Consider the following 18,986-nt stretch of genomic DNA (forward strand, 5'->3'; position numbering starts at 1 on the left):
AGTGTATCTTGCCCTAAAGGCGTTCCAGCCGTGGCTGGAAGGCAAGCAGATCCGAATTCAGTCGGACAACTCCACAGCGGTGGCATACATCAACCACCAAGGCGGAACACGCAGTCGGCAAGCCTTCCAGGAAGTCCGGCGGATTCTGCTATGGGTGGAAGCCACAGCCTCCACCATATCCGCAGTTCACATCCCGGGCGTAGAAAACTGGGAAGCAGACTTTCTCAGTCGCCAGGGCATGGACGCAGGGGAATGGTCCCTTCACCCGGACGTGTTTCAGGAGATCTGTTGCCGCTGGGGGATGCCGGACGTCGACCTAATGGCGTCCCGGCACAACCACAAGGTCCCGACATTCATGGCACGGTCTCAAGATCACAGAGCTCTGGCGGCAGACGCTTTAGTTCAGGATTGGTCGCAGTTTCAACTCCCTTATGTGTTTCCTCCTCTGGCACTGTTGCCCAGAGTGTTACGCAAGATCAGGTCCGACTGCCGCTGCGCCATCCTCGTCGCTCCAGACTGGCCGAGGAGGTCGTGGTACCCGGATCTGTGGCATCTCACGGTGGGCCAACCGTGGGCACTACCAGACCGACCAGACTTGCTGTCTCAAGGACCGTTTTTCCATCTGAATTCTGCGGCCCTCAACCTGACTGTGTGGCCATTGAGTCCTGGATCCTAGCGTCTTCAGGGTTATCTCAAGAGGTCATTGCCACTATGAGACAGGCTAGGAAACCAACGTCCGCCAAGATCTACCACAGGACGTGGAGGATATTCTTATCTTGGTGCTCTGATCAGGGTTTTTCTCCCTGGCCATTTGCCTTGCCCACTTTTCTTTCCTTCCTTCAATCCGGATTGGAAAAAGGTTTGTCGCTCGGCTCCCTTAAGGGACAAGTCTCAGCGCTCTCTGTGTTCTTTCAGAAGCGCCTAGCCAGACTTCCACAGGTACGCACGTTCCTGCAGGGGGTTTGTCACATAGTCCCTCCTTACAAGCGGCCGTTAGAACCCTGGGATCTGAACAGGGTGCTGATGGCTCTTCAGAAACCACCTTTCGAGCCAATGAGGGATATTCCTCTCTCACGCCTTTCGCAGAAAGTGGCCTTCCTAGTAGCAGTCACATCACTTCGGAGAGTGTCGGAGCTGGCAGCGCTGTCATGCAAAGCCCCTTTCCTGGTGTTTCACCAGGACAAGGTGGTTCTGCGTCCGGTTCCGGAATTTTTCCCTAAGGTGGTATCCCCCTTTCATCTCAATCAGGATATCTCCTTGCCCTCTTTTTGTCCTCATCCAGTTCACCAGTGTGAAAAGGATTTGCACTTGTTAGATCTGGTGAGAGCACTCAGACTCTACATTTCTCGTACGGCGCCCCTGCGCCGCTCGGATGCACTCTTTGTCCTTGTCGCTGGCCAGCGTAAAGGGTCACAGGTTTCCAAATCAACCCTGGCTCGGTGGATCAAGGAACCTATTCTCGAAGCTTACCGATCTTCTGGGCTTCCGGTTCCCTCAGGGCTAAGGGCCCATTCTACCAGGGCCGTGGGTGCGTCCTGGGCTTTGCGGCACCAGGCTACGGCTCAGCAGGTGTGTCAGGCAGCTACCTGGTCGAGCCTGCACACTTTCACGAAACACTATCAGGTGCATACCTATGCTTCGGCAGATGCCAGCCTAGGTAGGCAAGTCCTTCAGGCGGCGGTTGCCCACCTGTAGGAAGGGGCCGTTTTACGGCTCTATTTCGAGGTTTTACTTTACCCACCCAGGGACTGCTTTTGGACGTCCCAATTGTCTGGGTCTCCCAATGGAGCGACAAAGAAGAAGGGAATTTTGTTTACTTACCGTAAATTCCTTTTCTTCTAGCTCCAATTGGGAGACCCAGCACCCGCCCCTGTTCCCTTCGGGCTGTTGTTCTTTGTGTACACATGTTGTTCATGTTCAATGGTTTCAGTTCTCCGAAATTTCTTCGGACTGAATTTACTTTAAACCAATTTATAACTTTCCTCCTTCTTGCTTTTGCACCAAAACTGAGGAGCCCGTGAGGCACGGGGGGTGTATAGGCAGAAGGGGAGGGGCTTTACACTTTTAAGTGTAATACTTTGTGTGGCCTCCGGAGGCAGAAGCTATACACCCCAATTGTCTGGGTCTCCCAATTGGAGCTAGAAGAAAAGGAATTTACGGTAAGTAACAAAATTCCCTTCTTTCCATTTTGTTTTTTTTTTTTTTTACTTATTGCTCTTTGCATTTCTCTTGCAAACGACAGATTTTTTTTTTAAGGAAAATAACTACAATTTTGCAGACGTTTTCTTTATCTGTTTTCATCTGTGTCCAGTTTTTACCATCGGTGTAGCATCTGTAAAATAAATCTATATTTACAAAGTTTTCCTGCCCATCAACAGGAAAAAACTCGCAGCACCCGGAAGACGTCCAAGTGCTGTTTTTTTTCTATCACAGACCCATTCAGTTGACAATTATCTGCCCCCCCCCCCCCAAAAAAAAATTTGAACAATCTAATAACCCGGCTCGCGTGGTCATCGTGCACACTTTAATATTTTCATTGCCCAAAACATTCTTTTTGCACATTCGTTTACTCTTTCTTCCTTCCTGCCTTCCTTTTCTTTTTTTTTTTTTTTTAAGCTATCCCATTTCTTTCTCTTCATTCTTATTCTTTCTTTCTTCCCTTCCTTTTCCCATCTTTCCTTTTTTCCCTTCCATTTTCCCTCGACCCTTTCCTTCTCACCCTCTCCTTTGCTTTTCTCACCCTCCCCTTTGCTTTTCTCGCCCTCCCCTTTGCTTTTCTCGCCCTCTCCTTTGCTTTTCTCACCCTCCCCTTTGCTTTTCTCACCCTCCCCTTTGCTTTTCTCGCCCTCTCCTTTGCTTTTCTCGCCCTCTCCTTTGCTTTTCTCGCCCTCTCCTTTGCTTTTCTCGCCCTCTCCTTTGCTTTTCTCGCCCTCTCCTTTGCTTTTCTCGCCCTCTCCTTTGCTTTTCTCGCCCTCTCCTTTGCTTTTCTCGCCCTCTCCTTTGCTTTTCTCGCCCTCTCCTTTGCTTTTCTCGCCCTCTCCTTTGCTTTTCTCGCCCTCTCCTTTGCTTTTCTCGCCCTCTCCTTTGCTTTTCTCGCCCTCTCCTTTGCTTTTCTCGCCCTCTCCTTTGCTTTTCTCGCCCTCTCCTTTGCTTTTCTCGCCCTCTCCTTTGCTTTTCTCGCCCTCTCCTTTGCTTTTCTCGCCCTCTCCTTTGCTTTTCTCGCCCTCTCCTTTGCTTTTCTCGCCCTCTCCTTTGCTTTTCTCGCCCTCTCCTTTGCTTTTCTCGCCCTCTCCTTTGCTTTTCTCGCCCTCTCCTTTGCTTTTCTCGCCCTCTCCTTTGCTTTTCTCGCCCTCTCCTTTGCTTTTCTCGCCCTCTCCTTTGCTTTTCTCGCCCTCTCCTTTGCTTTTCTCGCCCTCTCCTTTGCTTTTCTCGCCCTCTCCTTTGCTTTTCTCGCCCTCTCCTTTGCTTTTCTCGCCCTCTCCTTTGCTTTTCTCGCCCTCTCCTTTGCTTTTCTCGCCCTCTCCTTTGCTTTTCTCGCCCTCTCCTTTGCTTTTCTCGCCCTCTCCTTTGCTTTTCTCGCCCTCTCCTTTGCTTTTCTCGCCCTCTCCTTTGCTTTTCTCGCCCTCTCCTTTGCTTTTCTCGCCCTCTCCTTTGCTTTTCTCGCCCTCTCCTTTGCTTTTCTCGCCCTCTCCTTTGCTTTTCTCGCCCTCTCCTTTGCTTTTCTCGCCCTCTCCTTTGCTTTTCTCGCCCTCTCCTTTGCTTTTCTCGCCCTCTCCTTTGCTTTTCTCGCCCTCTCCTTTGCTTTTCTCGCCCTCTCCTTTGCTTTTCTCGCCCTCTCCTTTGCTTTTCTCGCCCTCTCCTTTGCTTTTCTCGCCCTCTCCTTTGCTTTTCTCGCCCTCTCCTTTGCTTTTCTCGCCCTCTCCTTTGCTTTTCTCGCCCTCTCCTTTGCTTTTCTCGCCCTCTCCTTTGCTTTTCTCGCCCTCTCTTTTGCTTTTCTCGCCCTCTCTTTTGCTTTTCTCGCCCTCTCTTTTGCTTTTCTCGCCCTCTCTTTTGCTTTTCTCGCCCTCTCTTTTGCTTTTCTCGCCCTCTCCTTTGCTTTTCTCGCCCTCTCCTTTGCTTTTCTCGCCCTCTCCTTTGCTTTTCTCGCCCTCTCCTTTGCTTTTCTCGCCCTCTCCTTTGCTTTTCTCGCCCTCTCCTTTGCTTTTCTCGCCCTCTCCTTTGCTTTTCTCGCCCTCTCCTTTGCTTTTCTCGCCCTCCCCTTTGCTTTTCTCGCCCTCCCCTTTGCTTTTCTCGCCCTCCCCTTTGCTTTTCTCGCCCTCCCCTTTGCTTTTCTCGCCCTCCCCTTTGCTTTTCTCGCCCTCCCCTTTGCTTTTCTCACCCTCCCCTTTGCTTTTCTCACCCTCCCCTTTGCTTTTCTCACCCTCCCCTTTGCTTTTCTCACCCTCCCCTTTGCTTTTCTCACCCTCCCCTTTGCTTTTCTCACCCTCCCCTTTGCTTTTCTCACCCTCCCCTTTGCTTTTCTCACCCTCCCCTTTGCTTTTCTCACCCTCCCCTTTGCTTTTCTCACCCTCCCCTTTGCTTTTCTCACCCTCTCCTTTGCTTTTCTCGCCCTCTCTCCTTTTTGCCTTTTTTTTTTTCTCGCCCTCTCTCCTTTTTGCCTTTTTTTTTTCTCGCCCTCTCTCCTTTTTGCCTTTTTTTTTTTCTCGCCCTCTCTCCTTTTTGCCTTTTTTTTTTTTTCTTGCCCTCTCTCCTTTTTGCCTTTTTTTTTCTCGCCCTCTCTCCTTTTTGCCTTTTTTTTTTTTTCTTGCCCTCTCTCCTTTTTGCCTTTTTTTTTTCTCGCCCTCTCTCCTTTTTGCCTTTTTTTTTTTTTCTTGCCCTCTCTCCTTTTTGCCTTTTTTTTTTCTCGCCCTCTCTCCTTTTTGCCTTTTTTTTTTTTCTCGCCCTCTCTCCTTTTTGCCTTTTTTTTTTCTCACCCCCACACCCTTTGCTTTCTTCCTTTTTCAGGGTCTCTTGTTTTCCATCTTTTGCCGCTCTCTCATTCACTTTTCCCAGTGATTTGTGCTGGATCTGTGACATTTGGTTTGATAAATCCCTGACTTTTCCGCTTCTCTCCCTTGTAGGAATTGCAGTGCCGTCGGCCTCTCCGCCCCTCCGATAACTGCCTTGATCACCCCAGAGCCGGTGCGTCACTGCCGTATTCCTGACCTGCCGCTGGACGGGAGTCTTCTCTTCGAGTTCCTCTTCTTCATCTACCTTCTCGTGTCGCTCTTCATCCAGTACATTAACATATACAAGACGGTTTGGTGGTATCCGTACAATCACCCGGCCTCCTGCACTTCTTTGGTGAGTCGCATATTTTACCAGTTTGCTTAAAGGGCTACTCCGCAGAATGTGCTATACATGTCTGCTATGTACTGGGCCCTGTAACTCCCATCATGCCTAGCACCCAGGCAGGTAATGAATGGAGAGGTGGCCACAATACTGGGTTACACCGGGGGTCTGGAGACCCTGAATCTGGTGGTAGATGCATTTTCAAGACCACTACTTGGTCTCAATGAATGAGCATAATACTAAATTGTGCAAAAGTTTAAGGCAGGTGTGGAAATATGTTACAAAGAAGCTTTCAGAACTCGAAGTGTTAATAGGTTTTATCAATTAACAAATTGCAATGTAAATTAATGAGACATCTGATTCATATCAATACGTGGTGGCCGCCCGTCACCTTCATCACTTCTTTTAGGTGCACTTGTTAGTTGCACAGTCGAGTTTTGTATAATTCTAGTCATGTGTGTGAGTAACTAATTATACCAAACAGGTGATGATGAATACACATGAAAATTATCATTAACTGAAACAGAAACAGCAGCGTAGGAGGCCTAAAACTGGGTGAGGAACAGCCAAACTCTGCTACAAAGGTGAGGTTGTGGAAGACAGTTTCATGTCACAGATCACACAACATTGTAAGACTGAGCGCAGAAACGAGACACGAGGTAGTTATACTGCATCGGCCGGGTCTGTCCCAGGCAAATATTTCACAGCAGACCTCGGTTTAAAGATGAGCTGGTCAAGTTCTTTTGTAGAAGCTCCAAGAATTGGTCCATGTTAAGGACCGTAGACGCAGTGATCGACCAAGGAATCTTCATGCAGCAGATGAGACGCATCATGTTACTTCCCTTCACATCAGTAGATGTCCAGCAGCGCCATCAGCTCAGAACTGGTGGCACCAGATACACCTATTCACTGTTTTGAGAAGTCTGTTCAGAAGTCTTCATAAGAGAATAGTGGTCAAAAACCTCAGACTTTCTACATCGAATAAAAGGCCAAGTGACTCGACTATTCACCAAAATAGAGGAACTGGGTTGAGAAAAATGGCCACAATGGCTCTGACCTGAGGAGTCAGAAGGAAATATTCGTAACTGAAGCCAATTGTTCTCGAAGTGCTACAGTGCGGCACAATGAGGGTCTGCAGGAGGAGTGGGGCACGATGGAGGGTCCTGCAAGTTTAGTTATGGATGTGGTCAGGATTAATGGTGTCCTCAACACTGAGAAGTCCCGGCACATACTTATGAATCACGTAATACCATCTGATCGGGTTCACATTTATTCTGCAGCCAAATAATGACCCTAAACATCCAGCCAATGTCCATTAGTAATGAGACGTCCTGGAGGCGGTGATCCGGCCCCCGCAGAGCCCTGATCTCACATCATCCCGTCTGTCTGGGATCAAGAGACACAAGGCTCCGCACAAGCCTCATACACCGAGGATCAGAGGTCGGGGCTCCAAGATGTTTGGAACAATCTCCTGCCGAGTTCCTGCAAAGGCCGTGTACTCAGAAGACGTGATGGGGCGACGGTGGTCACCAGATATTAATGGGTGTACTCAGAAGACGTGATGGGGGCGACGGCGGTCACCAGATATTAATGCGTGTACTCAGAAGAAGTGATGGGGGCGACGGTGGTCACCAGATATTAATGCCGTGTACTCAGAAGACGTGATGGGGGCGACGGCGGTCACCAGATATTAATGCCGTGTACTCAGAAGACGTGATGGGGGCAACGGTGGTCACCAGATATTAATGCATGTACTCTGAAGACGTGATGGGGGCAACGGCAGTCACCAGATATTAATGCGTGTACTCAGAAGACATGATGGGGGCGACGGCGGTCACCAGATATTAATGCCGTGTACTCAGAAGACGTGATGGGGGCGACGGCGGTCACCAGATATTAATGCGTGTACTCAGAAGACGTGATGGGGGCGACGGCGGTCACCAGATATTAATGCGTGTACTCAGAAGAAGTGATGGGGGCGACGGCGGTCACCAGATATTAATGCGTGTACTCAGAAGACGTGATGGGGGCGACGGCGGTCACCAGATATTAATGCGTGTACTCAGAAGAAGTGATGGGGGCGACGGCGGTCACCAGATATTAATGGGTGTACTCAGAAGACGTGATGGGGGCGACGGCGGTCACCAGATATTAATGCGTGTACTCAGAAGACGTGATGGGGGCGACGGCGGTCACCAGATATTAATGCGTGTACTCAGAAGACGTGATGGGGGCGACGGCGGTCACCAGATATTAATGCGTGTACTCAGAAGAAGTGATGGGGGCGACGGCGGTCACCAGATATTAATGCGTGTACTCAGAAGACGTGATGGGGGCGACGGCAGTCACCAGATATTAATGCGTGTACTCAGAAGACATGATGGGGGCGACGGTGGTCACCAGATATTAATGCGTGTACTCAGAAGACGTGATGGGGGCGACGGTGGTCACCAGATATTAATGCATGTACTCAGAAGACGTGATGGGGGCGACGGCGGTCACCAGATATTAATGCGTGTACTCAGAAGACGTGATGGGGGCGACGGCGGTCACCAGATATTAATGCGTGTACTCAGAAGAAGTGATGGGGGCGACGGCGGTCACCAGATATTAATGCGTGTACTCAGAAGACGTGATGGGGGCGACGGCAGTCACCAGATATTAATGCGTGTACTCAGAAGACATGATGGGGGCGACGGTGGTCACCAGATATTAATGCGTGTACTCAGAAGACGTGATGGGGGCGACGGTGGTCACCAGATATTAATGCATGTACTCAGAAGACATGATGGGGGCGACGGTGGTCACCAGATATTAATGCGTGTACTCAGAAGACGTGATGGGGGCGACGGTGGTCACCAGATATTAATGCATGTACTCAGAAGACGTGATGGGGGCGACGGCGGTCACCAGATATTAATGCGTGTACTCAGAAGACGTGATGGGGGCGACGGCGGTCACCAGATATTGATGGAATCGAAATTTCTCTCTTGTGTATCGGATAAACATAATCTATTAACACTTCTATTTGTGAAAGCTTCTTACTCTGCAGCATTTCCCCAGAGCTGCCAATATCCACTCCTCCACACGGAGGCCCTCTATACAGTGTGAGCCTCCACACGGAGGCCCTCTATACAGTGTGAGCCTCCACACGGAGGCCCTCTATACAGTGTGAGCCTCCACACGGAGGCCCTCTATACAGTGTGAGCCTCCACACGGAGGCCCTCTATGCAGTGTGAGCCTCCACACGGAGGCCCTCTATGCAGTGTGAGCCTCCACACGGAGGCCCTATATGCAGTGTGAGCCTCCACACGGAGGCCCTATATGCAGTGTGAGCCTCCACACGGAGGCCCTATATGCAGTGTGAGCCTCCACACGGAGGCCCTATATGCAGTGTGAGCCTCCACACGGAGGCCCTATATGCAGTGTGAGCCTCCACACGGAGGCCCTATATGCAGTGTGAGCCTCCACACGGAGGCCCTATATGCAGTGTGAGCCTCCACACGGAGGCCCTATATGCAATGTGAGCCTCCACACGGAGGCCCTATATGCAGTGTGAGCCTCCACACGGAGGCCCTATATGCAGTGTGAGCCTCCACACGGAGGCCCTATATGCAGTGTGAGCCTCCACACGGAGGCCCTATATGCAGTGTGAGCCTCCACACGGAGGCCCTATATGCAATGTGAGCCTCCACACGGAGGCCCTATATGCAGTGTGGACCATCACACGGCCTCCTATATACAGACAAACATTCCACAGATATATATAAAAAAGAATAACCTGTCTCCCCTTCCCCCGGCGCTCTGCTCTGGAATCCGGTGCACAGACTCTCCGCACAGCAGGCGGGATGTAGTGACATCATGGCATCTGCTGTCTATCACACAACCTGATTGGTGGAAGAAGGAGCCAGCGGCCCCATGCTCCACCATTGTATTCACCACTATCTTCATCCTCACGATGCCGATGATATCAGGACACGGTCGGCAGAGGGCACGGTGCAGGGTACCGTGCAGCCCGCGGTCCTCTGTTTTCAGCCCCTCTGCAGTCTCTGTCCAAGGGCCCAACCGGGACAGCCAGAGGGGCGGACAAAGCCTCAACTGAGGAAAAATGTCATTGTCCTCGTGTGCCGCCGATTCGCCAGTGAGTGGAGCGTTCGGGGTCCAGATGGATGACGCTGACGTCTTGTTTTGCAGAATTTCCACCTCATTGACTATCACCTGGCAGCTTTTATCACAGTGATGTTAGCCCGGCGCCTGGTCTGGGCCCTCATTTCACAGGTATGTCACCCCAGGGGCGTCACCCAGCCGTCCCAGGGCGGGTGCTATTGAGGTGGTCTCCAGCATGACGTTTTAATTGGACAGTCTGTATGGGGGAGGGATGTAATGGCTGACCTCTTGTAATCTCTCCAATAGGCCTCTCAGGTAGGATCAGCGTCCATGGTCCAGTACAGCGCTCTGATCACCGCCCGCCTGGTCCTGCTCACGCTGTGCGGGTGGGTTTTCTGCTGGACCCTGGTCAATCTGTTCCGCAACCATTCGGTTCTAAACCTTCTCTTCCTGGGCTACCCGTAAGTATCATCTCTACTTGCTGTATAAGGCTTTGTGCTCACTATAAAAGTGATTTTTCTCAAGAAAATTTCTTGAGAAACTTCTGGGAGTTGAAGATTTCCGCACCTGCGGTAAAAAAAACGCACCAAAACCGCGGGAAAAACGCATGCGGTTTTTCCGCAGGTTGGTCCCTGCATTTTTTTTTTATGCTGAACTGCAATAAATAATATAGATAATACATAGATAATCGATAGACAGATAATGGATAGAGGGAAAGATGGATAGATGAATAGATAGATGAGAAAGACCTATATAATGTCCCACCTCCCTGCATATTCTAAGCTGGCACCCTTTAGTGACTTTCATGGGGCACTAAAGGATGCCTAGCCTTGTATTTAGCCAAAAAATAAATAAATAATTTAAAAAAACGCAAGGTCCCCCCATCTTTTGTAGCCAGCTAGGGTAAAGCAGACACTGCAGCCTGCAGACCACAGCTGGCAGCTTCACCTTGGCTGGTAATCCAAAACAGAGGGCACCCCACGCTGTTATTTTACATTAAATAAATAATTTAAAACAAAAAAAAGTGGGGTCCCCCCCAAATTGGATCACCAGCCAAGGTAAAGCGGACAGCTGGGGTCTGATATTCTCAGACTAGGGAGGTCCACTGTTATTGGACACTCCCCAGCCTAAAAATAGCAGGCCACAGCCACCCCAGAAGTGGCGCATCCATTAGACGTGGCAATCCTGGCGCTTTGCCCCAACTCATCCCGTTGCCCTGGTGCGGTGGCAAACGGGGTAATATATGGGGTTGATGCCAGATGTGTAATGTCACCTGGCATCAGGCCCTGGGGTTAGTGATGTCAAGCGTCTATCAGATACCAGACATCACCAACCCAGTCAGTAAGAAATAAAAAATAGACAACAAAAAAAGTTTTATTTGATAAAACACTCCACACATTTCCTCTTTCACCAGTTTATTGACAAGAACAATCAAATCCTGGTCCGGCGTAATCCAATAAGGGGGTCCCACGGCAATCCATACCATAGTCACTGTCCCAGTCAATGAAGAACAGAATGTTCCCCTTTGGCTGGGAGAGCAATGCAGTGACCTGAGCTAACATCAATAGGTCAGCCCAGGTCACTGCAGGGGATGCCGAGCGCTGCTGTCAGGAGGTTAGATGAGATCATTACCTGCTGTGATGATCTCCTGCAGTCCTACCATCAGCGCTGTCACTGACTTCTATGCCTGCCGCGTTCTCAGCGAGAGCCCATGACGTCACCGCTAGTGACAGTCTCGGCCCGCGGGCATAGACGGCAGAGACAGCGGTGACGTGAGGAGGCAGGAGATCGTCACAGCAGGTAATGATCTCATCTCACCTCCTGACAGCAGCGCCCGTCATCCCCGCGGCTGCACGCACTGCTGTGTGTCAGTGCCTGCGCTGCAGCGTGACAAGCTGCTGACACTGCAGGGCGGGCAGCCGCGGGGCTGCAGCGGGACACAGACTGCACGGGCACCTGGAGGTCACACGGAAGCGCTTCTGTGCGGCGTCCAGGGAGTGTGACGTCTGTGTTTACTCTGCTCCGCTTCTTCTTCCTGGCATAATGACATCACTCCCTGCAAAACCGCAGGCAGTGATGAGCATTACCGCAGGTAAATCGCGGCTATAGCGGGGGTATACCGCACATCATTTGCTACCTGCGGTATACCCCTGGTATTTCGCGATTACATTACAGTGAATGGAGTGAAATACCGGGGGTATACCGCAGGTGCCTGCGGAAAAGAAGTGACATGCACATTTTCTCAAGAAATTTTCTCAAGAAAATCTTCATAAAGAATTTTCTTGAGAAAAAAAACAGCGTGCGCACAGCTATTTTTTTTTCCCCCATAGGTTTTGCTGGGAAATGTCTGCAGAAAGATTTCAAACATTTCTCAAGAAATTTCTGCAGCAAAACCGCGGGTAAATCCGCAGGTAAAAACGGCTAGTGCGCACAGAGCCTTATGAGGTTTCTTCACTCCCCCAAAAAATGGTGCAAGGGTATCGCAAAGTATTAAGCACTCACTACATACAGATTTATACAGCCACCACTAGAGGGAGCTCACCACATACAGATTTATACAGCCACCACTAGAGGGAGCTCACTACATACAGATTTATACAGCCACCACTAGAGGGAGCTCACTACATACAGATTTATACAGCCACCACTAGAGGGAGCTCACTACATACAGATTTATACAGCCACCACTAGAGGGAGCTCACTACCTACAGATTTATACAGCCACCACTAGAGGGAGCTCACTACATACAGATTTATACAGCCACCACTAGAGGGAGCTCACTACATATAGCTTTATACAGCCACCACTAGAGGGAGCTCACTACATACAGATTTATACAGCCACCACTAGGGGGAGATCACTACATACAGATTTATACAGCCACCACTAGAGGGAGCTCACTACATACAGATATATACAGCCACCACTAGAGGGAGCTCACTACATACAGATTTATACAGCCACCACTAGGGGGAGATCACTACATACAGATTTATGCAGCCACCACTACAGGAGTTCACTACATACAGATTTATTCAGCCACCACTAGAGGGAGCTCACTACATACAGATTTATTCAGCCACCACTAGAGGGAGCTCACTACATACAGATTTATACAGTCTCCACTAGAGGGAGCTCACGACATACAGATTTATACAGCCACCACTAGAGGGAGCTCACTACATACAGATTTATACAGTCTTCACTAGAGGGAGCTCACGACATACAGATTTATACAGCCACCACTAGAGGGAGCTCACTACATACAGATTTATACAGCCACCACTAGAGGGAGCTCACGACATACAGATTTATACAGCCACCACTAGAGGGAGCTCACTGCATACAGATTTATACAGCCACCACTAGAGGGAGCTCACTACATACAGATTTATACAGCCACCACTAGAGGGAGCTCACTACATACAGATTTATACAGCCATCACTAGAGGAAGCTCACTACATACAGATTTATACAGCCACCACTAGGGGGAGCTCATTACATAGATTTATACAGCCACCACTAGAGGGAGCTCACTACATACAGATTTATACAGCCACCACTAGAGAGAGCTCACTACATACAGATCTATACAACCACCACTAGAGGGAGCTCACTACATACAGATTTATACAGTCACCACTAGAGGCAGCTCACTACATACAGATTTATACAGCCACCACTAGAGAGAGCTCACTACATACAGATCTATACAACCACCACTAGAGGCAGCTCACTACATACAGATTTATACAGCCACCACTAGAGGCAGCTCACTACATACAGATTTATACAGTCACCACTAGAGGGAGCTCACTACATACAGATTTTTTACAGCCACCACTAGAGGGAGCTCACTACATACAGATTTATACTGTCACCACTAGAGGGAGCTCACTACATACAGATTTATACAGCCACCACTAGAGGCAGCTCACTACATACAGATTTATACAGTCACCACTAGAGGGAGCTCACTACATACAGGTTTATACAGCCACCACTATAGGGAGCTCACTACATACAGATTTATACAGCCACCACTAGAGGGAGCTCACTACATACAGATTTATACAGCCACCACTAGAGGCAGCTCACTACATACAGATTTATACAGTCACCACTAGAGGCAGCTCACTACATACAGATTTATACAGTCACCACTAGAGGGAGCTCACTACATACAGATTTATACAGTCACCACTAGAGTGAGCTCACTACATACAGATTTATACAGCCACCACTTGAGGGAGCTCACTACATACAGATTTATACAGCCACCACTAGAAGGAGCTCACTACATACAGATTTATACAGCCACCACTAGAGGGAGCTCACTACATACAGATTTATACAGCCACCACTAGAAGGAGCTCACTACATACAGATTTATACAGCCACCACTAGAGGGAGCCAAGTGCATACAGATTGATATAGATACAACTAAATCATGGAGGTTGTACAAAATAGGGTGTACTCATTTTTGCATCAAATAATTTGAGTAAAGCTGAAGATTTTGTAATGAAAATTCTATTATTAACCTTTCATGTTATATGTTGATTTAAAATCTTCCTTTTCATAGGGGGTGTACTCTTTTATGCTGGCCTTCTCACTTGTCCTCGTAGATCTGATCTTATTCGTTGCTCCCCGGCAGGTTCGGTGTTTATGTTCCCCTCTGCTGCTTTCACCAAGACAACCGGTCCCAGCCTTTGCCCACAGACTGCGGATACCTCGTGCAGGACTCGTTGGTGGAGGACGGTGCTAATGGCGTGGCCACCCTCGTCAGACCCAAAGACTTCCTCTCCCTCCTCCGCGAGTCTTTGAGGGAGCAGTTTAATTCGCCCCCTTCCATCCCCTCGCACAGCTGTCCGCTGTCTCCGGACCTCATACGTAACGAGGTGGAGTGCTTAAAAGCCGACTTCAACCGCAGGATCAAGGAAGTCCTCTTCAACTCGTTATTCAGTGCCTACTACGTGGCGTTTCTGCCGCTGTGCTTCGTAAAAGTAAGTTCCTGCGATGTACAATCGGCGTTCCCGCCTCCTATTTCTCCAAACACCGCACGTCTGAGCCGTTTGTAGCGGAGGTGGAGTTCCCCTTTAAGCCGCTGTCTTGTGTTGCAGAGCACTCAGTATTACGACATGCGCTGGTCGTGTGAGCACCTCATCATGGTGTGGATCAATGCCTTCGTCATGTTGACCACGCAGCTGCTGCCGCCCAGATATTGCGACTTGCTGCACAGGTCGGCGTCGCATCTCGGCCGGTGGCAGAAATTAGAGCCTGGGTCGTACAGCAACGCACCGCAACATATGTGAGTGGAGCGCCGCACCGCGGGTATCGTACCGCTATCATACCTGTGTCTAATGTGTCCTCTCTTCGTTCACAGCTGGTCAGACAGCACAGTATGGCCGCAGGGCGTCCTCGTACGGCACAGTCGGAGTTTATACAAAGCTGTGGGGCCATATAATGTAGCAGTGCCTTCAGATATCTCTCACGCCAGATTTTATGTAAGTAAATCTAGTCTGGACATCCTGATTATTGTCTATTTGGGTCTTTCCATTTCCTAAAATGCCTTCATTCCCTGTGCTTCACATAGCAATAAAAATAATCAAATTCTGTCTGTCTGCAGCCACCACTAGGGGGAGCTCCCTGTATACAGAGATACATGATAAGATCCTGTCTGCAGCCACCACTAGGGGGGAGCTCCCTGTATATAGAGATACATGGTAAGATCCTGTCTGCAGCCACCACTAGGGGGAGCTCCCTGTATACAGAAATACATGATAAGATCCTGTCTGCAGCCACCACTAGGGGGAGCTCCCTGTATACAGAGATACATGATAAGCTCCTGTCTGCAGCCACCACTAGGGGGAGCTCCCTGTATACAGAGACACATGATAAGCTCCTGTCTGCAGCCACCACTAGGGGGATCTCCCTGTATACAGAGATACATGATAAGATCCTGTCTGCAGTCACCACTAGGGGGAGCTCCCTGTATACAGAGATACATGATAAGCTCCTGTCTGCAGCCACCACTAGGGGGATCTCCCTGTATACAGAGATACATGATAAGATCCTGTCTGCAGCCACCACTAGAGGGAGCTCCCTGTATACAGAGATACATAAGATTCTGTCTGCAGTCACCACTAGGGGGAGCTCCCTGTATACAGAGATACATGATAAGGTCCTGTCTGCAGCCACCACTAGGGGGAGCTCCCTGTATACAGAGATACATGATAAGATCCTGTCTGCAGCCACCACTAGGGGGAAGCTCCCTGTATACAGAGATACATAAGATCCTGTCTACAGCCACCACTAGGGGGAGCTCCCTGTATACAGAGATACATGATAAGATCCTGTCTGCAGCCACCACTAGGGGGAGCTCCCTGTACACAGAGATACATAAGGCTGTCGTATTTTCGATGGAGTGAATGTCGCATCTGGTGTCCTCTTTCTCTGTGACTCCCTGTCTCTCTTGTTTCTGTCTCTTTCGCTCACTCTCCCTGTCGCTCTGTGTCTTTCACTCTTGCCCCCTTTTGCTGTCTGGCCCCCCTCTTTCCCTTTTTGCTGTCTCGACCCCTCCCCCTGTGTCTTTTAGATTGTCGTATGTTTGGGTAATGTAGTGAATGTCGTGTCAGGTGTCTCTTTCGCTCTTTCTTTTGCTTTTTTCTTTCTTTCTTTTTTCTCTCTCATGTCTTTCCCTGTCTCTTTCCCTTTCCCTGTCTCTTTCCCTTTCCCTGTCTCTTTCCCTGTCCCTGTCTCTTTCCCTGTCCCTGTCTCTTTCCCTGTCCCTGTCTCTTTCCCTGTCCCTGTCTCTTTCCCTGTCCCTGTCTCTTTCCCTGTCCCTGTCTCTTTCCCTGTCCCTGTCTCATATTTTCGGGTGGTGTAGTGAAGGTCGTCACTCCCTCAGTCGCTCCCCTATTTTCGGGTGGTGTAGTGAAGGTCCTCTCTGATGGTGTCTCTCGCTCTTTTCTTGGCAGTTCCTGTTCCACCGGCCGTTACGACTACTGAACGTCCTGGTGGTGCTGGAGGGCAGCCTGGTGATGTATCAGCTGTACTCTCTGCTCCGCGCTGAGAAGTGGAACCACACCCTGTCCATGGCGCTCATCCTCTTCTGCAACTATTATGTCTTGTTTAAACTCCTACGGGACAGAATAGTATTGGGAAAAGCGTATTCTCACCCCCTGAACAGCTACGGACTCAAACCCCACTGACGCCGGCGCTGCCGCATGTCCACGCCATAGTGGACAGACAGACTAGGGAGGAGATGAGCAAGGAAAAAAATCTAAAAATATTTTCATACACTTCTATTTTTTTCTGCCAATGTTTATAAATATTTAAGATATTTTATATTTTGTATACAAACTTTTTTTTTTTCTTTTTTTTTTTTTTTTTTGTGTTCACTTTGTTGGGAAACGCTGTCACCGGGAAAACCAAAAAAAAATAAATGCAGGAATTCTCTACCGACGTGCATGTCCCAAAGAGAGCGGTTACTGCTCCCGTGTATTATGTAAGAAGGTGCGTCCACCCCGCGGGTGTTATTAGCGCCCCCCGGAGGCCCTCCCAGTGTTCAGCAGATTTCAGTGCCACTTGCCTGTGTTATCGCAGAGCTTAATAGTATTGAAAAGGAAATAATAATAAAAAAAACATTCATTTTCATAATTGTGTTGGTCTTCTCTGGGGGGGAGGGGGATTGATAAAAGGGTCAGCGGACCCCCCCACCACTAGGAAGAGCTCCCTGTATACAGAGATACATAAGATTCTGTCTGCAGCCACCACTAGGGGGAGCTCCCTGTATACAGAGATACATGATAAGATCCTGTCTGCAGCCACCACTAGAGGGAGCTCCCTGTATACAGAGATACATGATAAGATCCTGTCTGCAGCCACCACTAGGGGGAGCTCCCTGTATACAGAGATACATGATAAGATCCTGTCTGCAGCCACCACTAGGGGGAGCTCCCTGCATACAGAGATACATAAGATCCTGTCTGCAGCCACCACTAGAGGGAGCTCCCTGTATACAGAGATACATGAAAAGATCCTGTCTGCAGCCACCACTAGGGGGAGCTCCCTGTATACAGAGATACAGGATAAGATCCTGTCTGCAGCCACCACTAGGGGGAGCTCCCTGTATACAGAGATACATGATGAGATTATGTCTGCAGCCACCACTAGGGGGAGCTCCCTGTATACAGAGATACAGGATAAGATCCTGTCTGCAGCCACCACTAGAGGGAGCTCCCTGTATACAGAGATACATGATAAGATCCTGTCTGCAGCCACCACTAGGGGGAGCTCCCTGTATACAGAGATACATGATAAGATCCTGTCTGCAGCCACCACTAGGGGGAGCTCCCTGTATACAGAGATACATGATAAGATCCTGTCTGCAGCCACCACTAGGAGGAGCTCCCTGTATACAGAGATACATGATAAGATCCTGTCTGCAGCCACCACTAGGGGGAGCTCCCTGTATACAGAGATACAGGATAAGATCCTGTCTGCAGCCATCACTAGGGGGAGCTCCCTGTATACAGAGATACATGATGAGATTATGTCTGCAGCAATAAGTTATTATCCATTGTGCCCTGGATAAGGGAATAAACCGTTCAAGAGGGCACCAGCACATGCTACACCCTTGGCACTTTGAGGATTCCTTTTGTGCGCGTTCCTATCATAGGTGGTGATGTGCGAACCCGGACTTTAAAATTCGGGATCCGTACCGGATACCTAGTATCCGTGCAAAGACCCCAAACAGGGTTCTCAGGGAACTCCGGCCACCAGGGTAATTTTATAAAAGAAAAATGGGAGGAGGTGCGTTCTACTTACCGAGCTCCCGTGCGTCTGTATCAATCACTTCCGGGGCCGCTCATTATCACTCATGCATATTCACTGCTTCCCCCACCCACCGGCAGTCCCGGCGTCTCTGATAGGTTGCTGCGTCCCCACCCTGTGTGACAGCATGTCTGATTGCTTGGAATCACACGCTGTCTGCACATTTATAGTGGTTTAACAATAAATTAAATTTGCATAGGGTCCCCCCATATTATGATACCCAGCAAAGATGAAGCATACGGCTACAGGCTGCAGCCCCCAGCTGTGCGTTTATCTAGGCTGTGTATCAAAAAGAGGGACTCCATGTAGATTATTTAAATAATGAAAAAAAATAATTTAAAAAGCCTGTGTGCGGTCCCCCCAATTTTGATACCCAGCTATGATAAAGTCGACAGCTGAGGGCTGGTATTCTCAAGCTGGGGAGACCCATGGTTATTGAGCCCCCCCCCCCCCCCAACTTAAAAATAGCAGCTGCCCAGGATTATCCATTAGATGCGACAATCCAAGCTCGTCCCGATTTGACCTGGTGCGGTGGCAATAAGGGTAATATAAGTAGTTAATGACAGCTCACAGCTTCCACTAAACCCTAGATTATGGGAGGGGTCTGAGACACCCTCATTACTAATCTGTAAGTGAAAAGAAATAAACACAAACACTAAAAAAAAAATCCTTCATTTCAAATAAAATACAACAAAAACTCCTTCTTTCTCC

At 49.2% G+C, this 18,986-nt stretch overlaps 1 protein-coding gene across 1 annotated transcript in view; it reads left to right on the forward strand.

Moving 5' to 3' along the window:
- TMEM39A (transmembrane protein 39A) overlaps positions 1–17,065 on the forward strand; it is a 31,825-nt gene extending 14,760 nt beyond the window's left edge. The window contains exons 3-9 of the mRNA XM_075332837.1: positions 5,121–5,343; positions 9,526–9,609; positions 9,745–9,899; positions 14,095–14,443; positions 14,561–14,748; positions 14,824–14,944; positions 16,418–17,065. Of these exons, the coding sequence (XP_075188952.1) occupies positions 5,121–5,343; positions 9,526–9,609; positions 9,745–9,899; positions 14,095–14,443; positions 14,561–14,748; positions 14,824–14,944; positions 16,418–16,651 (1,354 nt within the window). The 3' untranslated portion in view covers positions 16,652–17,065. The remainder of the gene's footprint in view (positions 1–5,120; positions 5,344–9,525; positions 9,610–9,744; positions 9,900–14,094; positions 14,444–14,560; positions 14,749–14,823; positions 14,945–16,417) is intronic.
- The last annotated feature ends 1,921 nt before the right edge of the window (positions 17,066–18,986 follow it).

Source organism: Anomaloglossus baeobatrachus, chromosome 2 (genome assembly GCF_048569485.1).
Source record: "Anomaloglossus baeobatrachus isolate aAnoBae1 chromosome 2, aAnoBae1.hap1, whole genome shotgun sequence".
Lineage (NCBI taxonomy): Eukaryota > Metazoa > Chordata > Amphibia > Anura > Aromobatidae > Anomaloglossus > Anomaloglossus baeobatrachus.